Source organism: Betta splendens, chromosome 5 (genome assembly GCF_900634795.4).
Source record: "Betta splendens chromosome 5, fBetSpl5.4, whole genome shotgun sequence".
In the NCBI taxonomy this organism is placed as follows: Eukaryota; Metazoa; Chordata; class Actinopteri; order Anabantiformes; family Osphronemidae; genus Betta; species Betta splendens.
The window spans coordinates 7,379,219-7,393,492 of NC_040885.2; the positions used below are offsets into that span (position 1 = coordinate 7,379,219).

The 14,274-nt window shown below is 45.7% G+C and overlaps 2 protein-coding genes across 3 annotated transcripts; both read right to left on the bottom strand.

The window, feature by feature from the left end:
* Positions 1–577: 577 nt before the first annotated feature.
* Positions 578–4,944, bottom strand: zgc:109965 (Nicalin-1-like). Its single transcript, XM_055508915.1, has 16 exons — positions 4,814–4,944; positions 4,533–4,704; positions 3,826–4,016; positions 3,603–3,747; positions 3,427–3,524; positions 3,275–3,352; positions 3,093–3,196; positions 2,922–3,010; positions 2,693–2,832; positions 2,425–2,603; positions 2,227–2,314; positions 2,095–2,133; positions 1,695–1,867; positions 1,565–1,618; positions 1,404–1,482; positions 578–1,283 (listed from the first exon to the last, which is right to left on the bottom strand). Exons 2-16 carry the CDS (start codon positions 4,675–4,677, stop codon positions 1,227–1,229), a joined length of 1,659 nt encoding a protein of 552 aa, XP_055364890.1. The 5' UTR covers positions 4,678–4,704; positions 4,814–4,944; the 3' UTR covers positions 578–1,226.
* Positions 4,945–5,066: 122 nt separating this feature from the next.
* fam219aa (family with sequence similarity 219 member Aa) lies at positions 5,067–14,103 on the bottom strand. Of its 2 annotated transcripts, none has more exons than XM_029151465.3 (6): positions 13,845–14,103; positions 10,129–10,225; positions 9,218–9,311; positions 8,571–8,651; positions 7,746–7,821; positions 5,067–7,396 (listed from the first exon to the last, which is right to left on the bottom strand). In XM_029151465.3, exons 1-6 carry the CDS (start codon positions 13,902–13,904, stop codon positions 7,238–7,240), a joined length of 567 nt encoding a protein of 188 aa, XP_029007298.1. In that variant the 5' UTR covers positions 13,905–14,103; the 3' UTR covers positions 5,067–7,237. The 2 variants fall into 2 exon arrangements, with proteins under 2 accessions (XP_029007298.1, XP_029007299.1); XM_029151466.3 differs by having other exon boundaries at positions 7,767–7,821; positions 13,845–14,101.
* Between the last annotated feature and the right edge of the window lie 171 nt (positions 14,104–14,274).

The following is a 14,274-nucleotide window of genomic DNA, read 5'->3' on the forward strand; positions in this document are numbered from 1 at the left end:
GTACTCCAGTCTGCCTGGATGTCATCAACAGCCTTCTCCTGCCCTCCTCACCTGGAGGCTCCTCCCTTGCCCCCACCTGTGGAGCACTTAATGCCACTTGCAAGGTACTTCAGAAGAACTACAGCATGTTTTTTTCTTGTTTTCTTGTAAATGATGATCAGCTGTGCACACTACCTGGTTTGCTGATTTACTCAGTATTGTCACCTCTGTATTTAAGCTAGATATCATTTCGCTTGTTTTTTTACCATTTACCATGAAGAATAAACTTAGATGGTCAAATCCTTTAGCTTTAATCTGTAGCTGCTGTGATCAAGCTCCTGTTGTGGAGGTTGTCGGAGCCAATCATTGCTGAACCAGAACAACTCTTTGTGCTACCTGAGCACTTGACCGCTGCTCTCCCCGAGTCCCGGGCCCCCTGCAGAGACACACAGGCCTCGGGTCACTGTGCATGACCTACTTCCCTCCCGCGGACCCTCTGCCTGTAGCCAGCTCCCATCTCCACCACCGAGGCTCATCGTCCAGCTGTTCAGTTAAACACTTGCCCGGATTTGGCCACAGAGAAATCAGAAAAAGATGGAACTGTGAAAAAAAAAAAAATCTCCCATCCTCATCCAGAGTCACCTCGTTTCACTGACAGCTTGCCACATTAGCATCAATAATTCACCCAGCACTGTTGGGTGCCTTTGTGCCTCAACTGCTGTCAGCGAGTTATCTGTGACAGGAACTGGCTGTTCATCCCTCTGCAGTGTCTGGGCCTCATCTGACAGCCATGTAAAGCCCAGTCAAATCCTTGTCACCAGATGCAGAGCGGAGGACATGGGAATCATAGTAATGATGTGGCTGCAGCCGCCTTGACGGGCGCTCAAATCAAACGCAGGCCGCGCCTCGCGCTCCCGTCTTCGCTACACTTTGATGCAACACAATCCAGAAGTCTTTCTTAATTTATTTTGTTTAGATTACATCTCCTCGAACAACAAAGTTCACTCAGTTGTCCTAAGGAACAGTTCTAAGCACAGCGGAATGCATAATTAAAGGTACGTGCATCTTTAACATAATACACATTTCAAAGAAAATGCACACTAATGCGCATGCATACAATCAGCCTGTGAAGACTCTCGCGTTGCTTTCATGTCCTGCGCAGCCAATGAGGCACAGGCCCGACGTGTGCAGTGCCAACTTCAAAGGCTTCCCCTGTCACGGCCCCGGCAGTCGGAGCCTCGCAGCGTTCACTGGTGCTTGGGTTTCACTGCTGCTCTCAGTTTTGCGTAGAGATAACCAAAATTCTGAAAGAGGCAACAGACCAGTACCGTGAGCTTACGCCGAAAGTCCTGCATATGGAATGGTCACGAGACATACAGTAAAGCAGGAAATTATAATTAGACAAAAAAAATGCACTGACGAACCTGGATTGCATAGTAAACTATCCCCAAATAGGCAGCAATGCAGCCACCGAGGAAGAGATCAAAGGCTGCAGGTTTCACCCTGAAATGGACAGTAGGAAAGTGTCTAAGTGGCTTTAATTAGCATTAGGCTAATTAGCATTAACACAGATGTCTGTATTTACCTGTACATAACTATGGGTTGATCCATTTGATCAAAAAAGGTCACATCAGGGTCCCTGTGGACACATAGGTGGTCGTTTTTATTCTGATGCAGGACTCTAAGACTTAGTACAGCATGTGCTACTACCGTACTTTTTGCTTTGCCGAAAGGTGTGCCTGTGGACCTGCTGGAGGTAGCGTTTGAATTCGTGCTCCAGTGAGTTGACCAGCAGCATGTGACCGGGCTCCTTATCCAGTAGCTGGGTTGCCCGAGGAACTGAAGTCAAGAAGTGCATCATACTGGACACACGGCTGTCCTGGAAGTCCTGCAGCAACGATTCACCACAGAAACCTTTTAGATACAGCCAGGATTTCTAATATTTGTCCCATATAGATTTTCAATCTAGTCATTATAAACACAATTTCCATATTTAAGGATAAAAGTCTAGAAGGTTTTAAGGACTAAAAATGACTGAGGCTCTGCAATAGTCAAACATTAACAGCAGGGGTCAGCGCTAGTCTCTGTGCAACAACCAACCTGTCAGACACTTACCATTTGACCCTTGAAAAGCTGCACATCTTTTGGTGAACCCTTATGGAGGATTGAAAAAAAAACATTCAGATAAAAGTCTCAATCAAAAAGGTTGCGTATTCGAATCTAAACACCTTTCTGCCATGTAACCACCTTGTCAGACAGACCGTACATATACCGAGCCAGCGCTTCTGCTATGATGACTCCGTTTCTCTTAAGTTTCCTGAAATCGACCTGTGACCTGCAAGAAGATATTTGAGAAACAGTCGATACAGCGCGTGATCGTTTCAATCAACACCTAAATAAACAAGAGACTTTGATCGACTGATAATGTTCAAAGTTCCTAATTACACAGTGTCTAAGATGGAGCCTCTGAGTCCAGACTTGGGGTCTTCCAGATGAGACAGAGTGAATCCCGGGATCCTGCGTAGGCTGTAGCGCTCATGCTCCCAGGATACCGTGTTCTCCACGAGATTGATCTTCTTGTGCACCAGCCCCGTCTTCACCCACGGAAATCTGGAGGACACCACCTGGAGGTCAAGGCCAGAGTGTGAGCGCACAGCAGCCATTGATTGACACAACGTCTGAGCGTTCTGAACCTATCCATAAAACGTGTCACCTCCTCCAAGTGCTGAATGAAGGAGTGGATGGGAGTTCCAGGCTTGGGCGGCCGGGACACGTGCATGTACAGTTCGTCTTCAGAGGCCAGCGTGTCCAAACACAGCACGAAGGCCACGTTGTCGTGGAGCAGGCTGGACTCTGGCAAGCAAGCGTGTGCAGCGTCAGCTAAAGCTACGACCCCTCACTTTCCCTGTATGTGTGGATTCTCATGCATTGCAAACACACACCAGCGTGATCCAGGTTCTCCTCAATCCACCTCTTTGTGCCAAGGAAGTTGTACTTTCCACCTCCGGTTAAGGAGAACATCAAGTGGAATCTGAGAGCACAAAAAAAGAAATGTGACCACTGCCAAACAGCCAACACCTGCTTGTTATGACAAAATGTGGAGCATCACTGACTGCGGTCTGGATCTAGGGCTGCTGTAGAGCTTCTGGAAGAGGCGCGCCAGCTCCAACAGGATGGTCACACCGCTGGCGTTGGAGTCGGCTCCATAGGACAACCACTGTCACACACAAGACCAGAACCGCGGTAAACCACCATGGGTACGTCTCTATCACTGGTTCAGAGCTAGGTCACCTACTGGGGCCAGGCCAAAAGAATCATAGTGGGCTGTGATGACGATGGTGGGCACGTCCTCCCCTGCTCCAGGAAGCACTCCCTGAGGCACACACCAGCAGTCAAACAGTCAAACAAAGCAGGACCCGTCTCCAGCCAATCGGGTTCCTCGCTCACCTCCAGCGTGACTATGGAGTTGTCGGTGACAGCCTTGATAGGCGCGTTATTGTTGGCTAACATCTGAAAGGCTGTGGCAGTGACCATGCTTCGAAGGACTGGCAACAATAAAAACATATGCATTAAAAATGAAAGCAAAAGCCGCGCTATTTCTAATATTTTCGTCATGATTTCACCTCGGATGAATATAGACAGCGTCCGCGTGGCCGCCGCCTGCTTGACCTCCTCGTACATGTAGAGCAGCTGTTCGTCCTCCGGCACCACGTACACGGGCATGGGGGTTTCCCTCAGCAAGGCCTTGCTCTCACTCGCCATGAAGTTCTGAGGGACAAACGGGCCACAGATGAAACGCCGCGGCCCGAGAGGAGCCAGAGGGCATTTCCTCCGAACGCCTGTGACCTGTGCGGTTTCGGGGGCGATGCTGGAGATGTTTCTAGGCAGCAGGACCAGAACGGCAGCGGCGTTTTGCCTCTGGGCCTCGGCGTATTTCTCGGCGGTGAAGTCCTGCACCTTCATGACGACACAGCGGCGGGTCAGAACCGGCTCGTCGGCCGAACGGGCCTCCGCCACCACGATGGCGCCGCGGCAACCTCAGCACACAGAAAGGCAACCTTCTGATTTATACAGGTTACGGGTTGTTTATTTTATCATTACTACATTAACCTAATGTAACTTTCATTTCTTGTCTCATCACATGACATTGGTACAATAGCGGGTTCAGCATGTGTTGTGTCCGTGTAATCCATGTAATCCTAGGAGTAGCATGTGTATTTGCCATTTAAATCCTACTGGTTAAGTACTGAGACAGTGCGAAACCTGCTGACGGTGCTAAAAGCTCAGTTCTTCACAATTAAACATCCATAAAGTATCTTAAATAAATCAGGAAATTGCACAAATACACTACACTCTACACTCATCAAATGTTCTATTAAGCAGATATGTCTTTTTTTCCAAGCCAAAGCAACGCTGGGTACTCATTCATTAATATATAATAATCTTATGAGAAATAAAGCGTCTGTAGTTCACAAAGTAAATGTTTTACAACAGTATTTTAGAACACAGTGCCGTTTTATTCTGCCGGTTTGTCTCTGAGGTGCAGCACGTACCACGCTTGTGTTGAGCCAAGTTGTATTGTTGCATCCTGAACGCCGTGAACTCGTAGGAGGAGACAGCAGGGAGCGCGGAACCGTGCAGAGACGGAACGCGGAGCAGCAGCAGAACCGCGGCGACGCCCGGGACGCTCAGCGCCATGGTGACACAACTCGCTGCGGCCTCAGTCTGAGGGAGGACGAGCACCAAGGCCAGGATGCGGTCACCGAGGTGTTCCCCATCGCATGGAACCACGTTAACCCAAACCACTCCTAACCCGAGGTCCGTTATGACTCACCTGGCGCCAGGCCGTCCTGTCTCAGCCTCAGCCGTGCGTCCCGCTCACCTCCGGCGCTACGCTTTGCACCGTGGACACACCAGCTCCTAAGAAGTAAGCCTCCATTCACCATCTGCTCCCAAGGGATCACACAGCTAATCACAACCCCCCCGTCCTTCATCGTCTGTCCATCCACCTCCTCTCCCGCCTTCTCCCACCTGGCTGCACTCTTACTGTCACTCACCTCAACAGATAATAACACGTAACCAGCTGATGCTCTACATATCTAATATTTATTTGTTTTTTTTGTACAGGTTGCACTATACACAGAACTTTAACACTGGTTTAAATCTAAATGGAACCACTTCACGATCATCATAATAAGCATCTGACAAATAAAAAAAGCATCTATTTCGAGTATGAATCAGTTCCCACACATGAAAAATAAATTAAAACACACGCACAACTTAAAATAAATAACTTGTTACAATGCACTGCCTTAGACTCCAAACTCATGAAGTTAGTGAAGCTACTCTGCAATTTACACAACATTGGCCAGAAACAGTTCACTTAGTAAAGATGACAACTAATTACGACCAATGTGTGAATCTATTATTAAGATATTAATTAAGCACCATATCATCACTCATCCAGTCCTTCACTGTTAACGATAACAGGTCGGACATTCGCCTCAGCTATTAGCTGCATTGAAGATATACGGTATTGAACTGTATTGAGTTCTGTTTGTGCCTGTTTTCTACTTATCTAAAGGAATGGCACTTTATTTGTTGAGAAATATCATCTAAGCTGTTTTTTCCTAATCAGTAAGACTCCTCTAAGGTTTAAAAATAAGCTAGTCAGGCAGTACTATTCCTTTATCTGACTAATTGCCTTTTTGTCGACCACACGTGTGCTTGCAAATCTAACAAAATCACAAAATCTAAATCAACAGATGGGTGGTTATGAAAGATGTTTTCCAAAAAGTCCTGTCAAATACAATAACGCTCAGAATGACATGAGTCAACATGACATGCACCACAGTTTATAGTGCAGTCTTTAAAAGAATGCGTTATCAGGAAGTGGCACAATGCTATAAAAAAAATTAAAAAAAACTCTTCATCTTCACACAGATTCACATGAAAGTGAGAGTTAAAGAGTGAGCAATGAAAACATCAAACTAAAATAAAAACAGGCCTTTATCTGACTTGACTCCTTCATTTCCAGCATCATTAAAATCATCCAATGGCATAAAAAAATGTTGACAATACACAGATGTGTCAGATGCTACATTTACAGCTTTTGTCCCAAGACTAAAAAAAAAAGTGTAACAAGTAACAAGTAACAAAATATAAATAAAGTAATAAATGTGTTTTCAAATACTCTTCATACCTTGATTATTCCCATCCAGGCAATATGAAATCGCCCCGATGCCTTTCATTACATTCTTATCTGCACATCAACCTTTTAGAAATGTTTTAGTGTAACCACATCCAATAAAGGTGACGGCCTCTGACTAAACACAAAAGGAAAATGAGCTGTTCTGCGTTTTCTGACTCCCTACATCTACTGATGTTACAGTAGTAGCTGAACCTAAATGGTACTGACAAGAAAAACGGGTCATTTATCTGCAAAGGCTGTTTATTAGACACAGTGTTAACAGGCAACATGCAAAATCATTTGTTTTGAAGCTTCTTCCTAACGCAATAAGGAACGTTTAAAGTAGCACAGCCTCTGTTTAACCTAAAATAACCTGGACCTGCTCTCCTAGCATTGCCACTGCAAGCATGAGTGTTTTATCAGCAGTTTGAGGATGAAGCACTACTTTTCCTGACATAATCAGACGCGTGTCATTTTCATGTCATATGATGTATGTATATGTATATCCACGCACGCACGCACGCGCACACGCGCACACACGCGCACACGCGCACACACGCGCACACACGCGCACACACACACACACGAGGAGCTAAGCATGGCCACTACGAAACCTCCGGTCGCCTCTTGTTCGCTGAATCTGCTCCTGGAGAAGTTGTTCTTCCCCCGGCTGATGCTCATCAATGACACCCAATCACCCTTGCAGGCCATTCTCGTTTTAACGTTCATGGTTCTTGTGAAGCAAAACATCCACAAGCATGAGATGAAAGTCAAACGAGGGAGAAGCGAAAGTAACGCGTTTCCTTAAAGGTAACGTTTCTGCCACCTGCCAAGTACTCGCAAAAGAAATAATAGAGGATGCACAGATCCAACCATAGGAGGAATGTGCACAGAGACTGTTCCTTTTGACGTTTCCTCATCTTCTTCTTCTTGTAGCATTTATATATTTTTCCCTTTTTGCCGTTGCCAGTTGATAGTTCTTCCTCCTCGCTGCCACTCTGGTCAGTAGTCGGCCACAGTGCGGGTGGCAAGCAGGATGCTTTTATCGTTGAATGGGGGGCGATGGTGCTACTGAATTTGACAAGCTGTGGAGGGAGCAGCCTGGCAGCACATGCAGGTGGGGTTGACGGCTTTCGGGGGGATGAGATCCAGGTCCTCGTCATCCGGGATCTCGTCCAGCCGGTAGCCATCCTTCAGGAGCTGAATATTCAGGTCCTGGTTGATCTGCTGCAGATCACAAAGAAAGAACAGAATCTTAGGACGTATTTTTCTTATTTTAAGCTTAAAATTACCCAGTTTATTAAATGAGTTGCTATGCTGATACTAAACATGTTTGTTACAGGTGTAAAAAATCAATGTGGCAATGGAACAAAAACCAAACAAGAGATGTCTCCACAAGAACAGCCTCGCCGTTAGATGAAGAGTGGAAGTGATTACTACACAGAACTTCTAATGCAGACTTGGCCGAGCCAGTGCAGGGTTTATCAATGAATGCAAGCATATCTGGTGCGAGTATGAAACAGGGAGGTGGAGGGGTGACACGGTATAAACTGCAATATAACGCGCGTATAGATACCTGGTCCCTCAGACATCTCACCTCGGCTGAGGAGTATCCTGATGAGGAGTATCTGGACATGTCAAAGTCATCATCACTGGAAAACAGCACATCACACGTTAGAATGGGGCGTTATAGAACTAAGTAACTGTAATGCACAGGATGTTTAAATGTGTAGTACAGCAAATTAATATTATATATGATAAGGGGCTTTGCTAATATTGGTTAACATATTTATACGCTGGAATACTTAAATCCATGTCTCACACATATGTATTTTATATTGGCAGACAATTTATTTTCTCCCAGACAAGAGCTCTGTGATTCAACCTCTAAGCAAATCACACAGAGACGCCCTGTGTCAATAAACAAATGCCGTCCTGTGTGTTGCAGCGAGTCTGAACACTCGTAAGGGGCTGTGGGCTGTATATGAGGCAATACATGGTGAGCCTGGTCGGCTTCCACGGTGCTCATTTCACACGGCACCAGCGTCCCTGGTTTCAGGGAACAACGAGTGGGACTCATCTGTTTCAAACACAGACCTGCTGGCGTGCTGCAGGGTGGGAGCGAGCGCTCCCTCTGAGCAGCTTTTCCCCGGCCAAATCCCTCACCCCGCTATCCTCTAATCCTGAGCCCTGGGAGAGGCTTTGCCCCTTTTAAGGATCCCTTCTGTTACCAACTCTCTCGAGTTCCCGCTCCGTGGATTAACGTTGCATCATTACGGCGCTGAGGCTATAAAACTCCAAGTTAGCCGGTTCTCCTCTTATCTCCTCACACGGCGGGTCAGCCCGAGCGCGTCGTTCTTCTGAGTGTTACAGGCGTCTGTCTGTGAGTGACTACACGTACCTGTCAGTGTCCAGCGCCACCAGCGGCTTCTCGTCTGGGCTCTGGTCTAAAGAGGAGTAGCCTTTGTTTGGCACCACCAACCTGGGGCAGAGAGGAACAGAGAGGAATGCACAAGTCTGTAAAACGTTCCGAAAGGCAAGATTTGCCGCTACATAGATGCAAAAAAACGGGGCTGATCTGCAGCCCACAGACACTCCCAGATTATCTTTGTGCCCCAGAGACTTGGGGTTCAGGCTAGTTGGTAGCCATTCTTATGTTTCCACTAATCCACCAGGGAGTGGGATTAGACAGATCCAGTTGTCAATATTGTGGGTTGTGGGTTTATCCTCGGTGCTTTGACTCTTTTTCATCATCATGCACTCACACAAAACATCAAGTTCCCCTTCTATCAAAGGCCTTTTTATATGTACTGCTCCTGTTTGGGTTTAGCATCAGAGAGTCTGACGGCGTTTGTAGTCGTACACAGCTCAGAGCAAATAAAGCTTTTGGTGTCCTTGTGATTTGCATCTCAGTTGTTTGTGCCGTTTTCTGTCTTGAACAGAGAACAAATAAAATTCCACACCATATTGCTTGAGATGCTAATTAATGAATTTGCAGCTGAGTTGGTCTGCGGCATAAAGCAACAGGCAGGCGGTGGAAGCGGTTACCTTGTCCTGGCATTCTTCTTGGGCTGTTGATTGACAGGACTTCCCACAGTGCCATTCTTCACCGATCCCTTCCTGGCGAGGTCCCTCTGTTTCTCTGGGAAACCGCAGGATGTGAGGTCATTAGTAAGAACAGTAATACTCTGTGTGTCTAATCTGGTCCAGTCATTGGTAACATATGCATGTAGTCACTTCCAAAGTGTGAACACACACCAGGAGCAGATTGAGGCCCAGTGTCTGGTTAAACCAGACACTGGGTGGTGGTCAAACCACCGACACCATGACCCGTTTAACCAACTGACCCACAGCTGCTCTTCTCATTATATCTCATTATACAGTAAGTTTGCGAAAGTGATACACAATACACAGCCTGCACAATCAACTATCAGCTTTGAAGATGATGATAATTTATATTGTTCATACTATTTCAAATGAATATTTGTAATTTGCAATCATCTGTGGTGATGCAGCACTGGCATATTAGTGCACTGTTTAAAAACAGTGAAAGGGGGAGAAATCACAGCATCCGAAATACAGTGTAGGTCTGAGAGTTTGACATCTGAACATCTTAAGACATTCAGTTGGAAAGTAAATGGAATCTTCTGGTGAGTTTGAGGAATCGCCGTATTTAGGAACAGAGCCCCTAAGATTAACTTAGATGAGGCAAGTACTCAGCGTACAGAGAGATTCACACTGCTGTGCTATCACAAGAACAAAGGCAGCTCCGTCAGTGTAAAAAGAAAATCACACTGGAAAAAATATACTGTATCGTTACTGACAAAAGGTGCATTTCAATTTTATATTATGCAGTAAAACAATGGGCTAACGTGCTGAACGCTTCATTTCCAATACAAAACGTTGTATGCTGGCATAAAGGACGGCGTGTCTTTATTTGCAGGCGTTAGTTGCGATACCTATTTGGACCTGCAGTGGCGACGGCTTGTAGTTCATGGCCACCGTCTCTCCCTTAGAGTCCGGGTCGGCCTCTGAGGCGGAGGAAGCTGCCGGATCCTACAAAGAGAAGGACGACATGAGATCTCTGACATCAACACACTGGCTGATGAATACACGTGTCCTGCATTAGTACGTGCGTGGCCTTGGTGATCGTGAGCACCGACACACTGCAAAACCAAAGGCTTCATCTACTTAATATGAAAACAGAACATCTGACTCATCAATATAAAAATATACTTTGAAACACCTTTGTTTCCAATGAAGCGGTGAGCTCTTCAGGCCAATGGGCCTCTCGAGCTGCCTGTGTTGTAACATTAGTGGGACTGAGTGTTCCGACTGTGTCGCGGGCTCCAGCTCCTTTATGTGTGAACAGCGATGGCATAGGGAGGAGGCTGTGGGAGAACAGAGGGGCCTGCTGTTGGAGCCTGGGCTTCCCCAGACTGAGAGAGGGGACTTGGACCACGCTCGGCCTGATCCGCTCACAGAGCTCCACATTATGTTGCTCCTACAGGCCGCCCCTTGTTACTCTATGAGGGACTCCGCAGGCCACATGGACGCAGGCTCCCAGGCAGTGGGGCTTTTAATGACTCTGAACTACTCGCAAGAGTTATAGTTGCTATATAAAAATCTCCCAAGCAATCAAATAACTCAAACCACTTCCAGTTAAAGTTCATTCATACGTTCAACCTCTACTGAACTTAGAAACGTGATATATTCAACCTCTACTTAGATAACATGTATAAATTACTATTTAAAAGCTACAATCTATTATTGGACGCGTAAAACAATAATAGGTTTAAGTTTTACTGTTTTTCAAATGAAGAAAATGGATTATGAAAAAATAAAAATCTTAAACATTTTGTGCAATTACCGTTAAATACCACAGGACCATGTGACCAGGCCGATTTCATGAGACAAATACAGCTTGCCCAATCTCACAAGGCCTGATGAAAAATGCATGAGTGTTTAGCAGGGACAGTTTATTTCGCTTATCGTTTTTCATGTAGTAAACAAGATGCCCACAACACAATCTACAGTAGTACAACAGCAACGCGACGCACTACACGTTCAGACAAGGGTAAAATCGAATTAATACAAGAAGAATATTAAGCATTTACCTACATTTTACATCACAGCACATGTTAAATGTTTCTTATTAGTCAGCAAAAGCAACACGTCTTTTCTGGCAAAGGCAACATGACTTTGTGGCCATACGCTCATTCAATAACTACCACCATCGTCGCCCGGTGATTAAGCAATGTTCACCGAGAGGGAACAATTAACAAGGGTGCAAGCGTGAATCCAGTGCAGATACATGTACGAACAGGAGCCGTGAAACTGCAGCGCGCCAGCGAGGTGTTCCCACTGTAACAAGCACAAACACGAGCTCTTCCTGCGCCTTGACGGGCCCTGCGCTGCAGCATTGGGCTCACCGAGAGGATGCTTTCCATTATTATTTGTGTTTATCCCAATTTCCTTCACACCACAGAAAGAGAGAGCGTGGCGAGGCAGGGTCTCATTGTCTGTCAAATAAATCCTGTGGAATTTCTTTTTTTTCCCGCAGAGCTGGCTGTAAATAATCACACGGATTTATTAAGTCGTCTGTGACTGAATTTGCCGTTACGTCTCAAACATACAGGAAGACAGCACATATACTTATGCTGTAGGAGCAGGAAGCCCATAATAAACATGTCACGATCCTTTTTTACACCCAACAGCACACAGTAAGTCGCTTTAAGGTGTTGCTTAATACACAATGAGATCCTACATGCCTGGTACCTTTCCTTAACCTTGATTTGCATCGCTGTACTGTAATATCTACAACTATCCTTACTTACTGCATGTCCTGGTGAAGAGTGAGCGAAGACACGCCAGGTTGCTGACAAAGCACAGACACAGAGCTACTGGTAGGATTATGCATCGGGGCGTCTTACTGGCCGGTAGCAATAAAGGCTGGTACATCACGTGAGCATTAAAACGGTTTTGCAACTTTATGACACTGCGATATTTGTGCATCTGTCACATTTAGGCTTAGCCTGTAGTCATCATTCACAGATGTCGCCATGGTTTGGGGTTTAAATGTTGCAATCTTCGTTTTAGGAAACCTTCTCACTGATTACACACAAATCCAAACCAGATACAATTCATAATATGCAAAGCTGCTGTATTTGTGTGAAACTCATTCTCAACCATGAGGCAGGTCCCAAGTGCATTGACTCTGTGTGGGAATAACAATGAAGTTATTAGCATCAAAATGCACAGCCATGTGTGTGCCACAACCACCGTGATCCAGACACAATCAGATATGGTATAAATGCAAATGGTACGTCTGAGAGGCTGGAGCTCCAAACGATAGGTAGCAACACTGATGAGATCCGCAGAGTTGTTTCACTCAAGAACAATAATTAGATGAGATTACACAGAACAAACTATATGGTTTTAAGAGCTCCGTGGCTAAGGCCACTGACACGCTGCTGCCACACTCCTAGTATCGCTTGAATCTCAATTAGAATCTATTTCACAGAAGTCTCACTGGGGGAAACATGAAAGCAGCGTGATCAAATCTTCATGGAGAGCCAGTAATTGCTGCTGCATTAAAAGGGAGACTTTCTGTAGCAGAGTTAGTATGTTCTTCTATGATTTCAGCTGCAGTTTAGCCTCAGGGGTAGAAGGGCTGAGGACGCACAGCGTGAACACTAAAACTTGGAGCTGGCTGTTCTTGCCTGAACCCCCCCAGGGCAAATGCTTTAAACAGGAGGCAGCTTTAAGGCTGCTTTGTTTGAAGTGCAAAGGATAAGGCCGCTGTATCAGAATCATCTATTGGTAACAATACAGTAGGCTGAGCTGCTGCAATAAAGGCACAGCTCCATTGTGAAGTAAGGGATAACAGGCTGCTGGTGGGTGTATCGTTTTAGATTTCGTACATTGTGCTTGTGGTGTCTCTGTGATGAGAGGGTTTAAACTCAGAAAGTGTCGTTGAGTCGTACACTGCATCGGATAATGAGAAAATAATGTCAGGACTACAGCAGCGCAGCTAGTCTATTTTTACCGTCAGGTCAAAATTGTGTCCTGTGATAAGTCATGGAGGAAGAGAAAATTTACTATGGGCCTGTTATGAGGATAACCATCCTCCTCCTCCTCCTCCTCCTCCTCATCATCATCATCATCAGGGCTGCAGTCTGCAGTACCAGCTTGGACACACAGCTCATTCATCCAGCAACTGGGCTCACAGCTCCTACACCCATCCCGACCCAAATAACACGTCACCAAATGACGAAATGCAGAAACAACAGGCTTAGGTTGCAAGCACTGACGTAGTTTTAGAAATAATATAAAAGCTGGATGTTAGCCAGGATCGCAGTTTGTTATTACGGCATAACAATTTAAAGGCTGGCGGTTGTTTATGATGCTCTCGCTATGTTAAACGTAGTCCGTTAATTATGTAATCATTCTATGGGGAGAGACAGAGTCGCTATCCTTCCATCCATTATAAATCTAACGTTACACCCATCCCACTGATCCCGTTTGTGCTAAGAGCACCGTTAGCTCGCGCACGCAGCTCAGCTTACGTGCCACAGCTGTCACGATTAAACCCACGAGCCAAACAAACAACGCGGCCCCGTGCATTCAACCCGGGAACGTCTCGCATAAGATGTGTTTTTGTGTGTCCTCTTACCAGAGGCTGTGTCTCTCCGTTGACTGGAGGCACTTGGAACCTGTCGATTTCTTCCATCATTTTGGCAAATCGTCACGATAAACGACGCGGGGGTACGGGTTAGACGACGAGTTGGGTCTCTGCTTCTTTTAGCGACGCTTCCTTAACGGGATCCTTCGGTTTTTAGCATGATAACAGTTCGTTTTCCTCCATTCTGACAGAGGTGACTCGACAGCTCAGCAGCAGTACCCGCCCCACTTCCGGGTCTATATATTATTCATTACAAATCTATCCAATCACAGAGTAGATCACGTTAAAACGCGTATTAAAAGAAATTAAAGACGCTTAATCGAAGGTAAGTGTTTAGACAAGTTTGAGATTGTCCTATGAAATAATTTCTAAAGCTAATTCTGTTGACTGCAATAAATATTCATATGCCACTTTTCATTTA

Coding starts and splice junctions, on each gene's coding strand:
- fam219aa (XM_029151465.3), bottom strand. CDS start 13,904: ATGATGGAAGAAATCGACAGGTTCCAAGTGCCTCCAGTCAACGGAGAG. Junction 9,312..10,128: donor GCCACTGCAGGTCCAAATAG/GTATCGCAACTA, acceptor GCGGTTTCCCAG/AGAAACAGAGGGACCTCGCC. Junction 8,652..9,217: donor AAGAAGAATGCCAGGACAAG/GTAACCGCTTCC, acceptor TCTCTGCCCCAG/GTTGGTGGTGCCAAACAAAG.
- zgc:109965 (XM_055508915.1), bottom strand. CDS start 4,677: ATGGCGCTGAGCGTCCCGGGCGTCGCCGCGGTTCTGCTGCTGCTCCGC. Junction 3,525..3,602: donor GCTGTCTATATTCATCCGAG/GTGAAATCATGA, acceptor TATTGTTGCCAG/TCCTTCGAAGCATGGTCACT. Junction 2,833..2,921: donor GGAGAACCTGGATCACGCTG/GTGTGTGTTTGC, acceptor CTTGCTTGCCAG/AGTCCAGCCTGCTCCACGAC.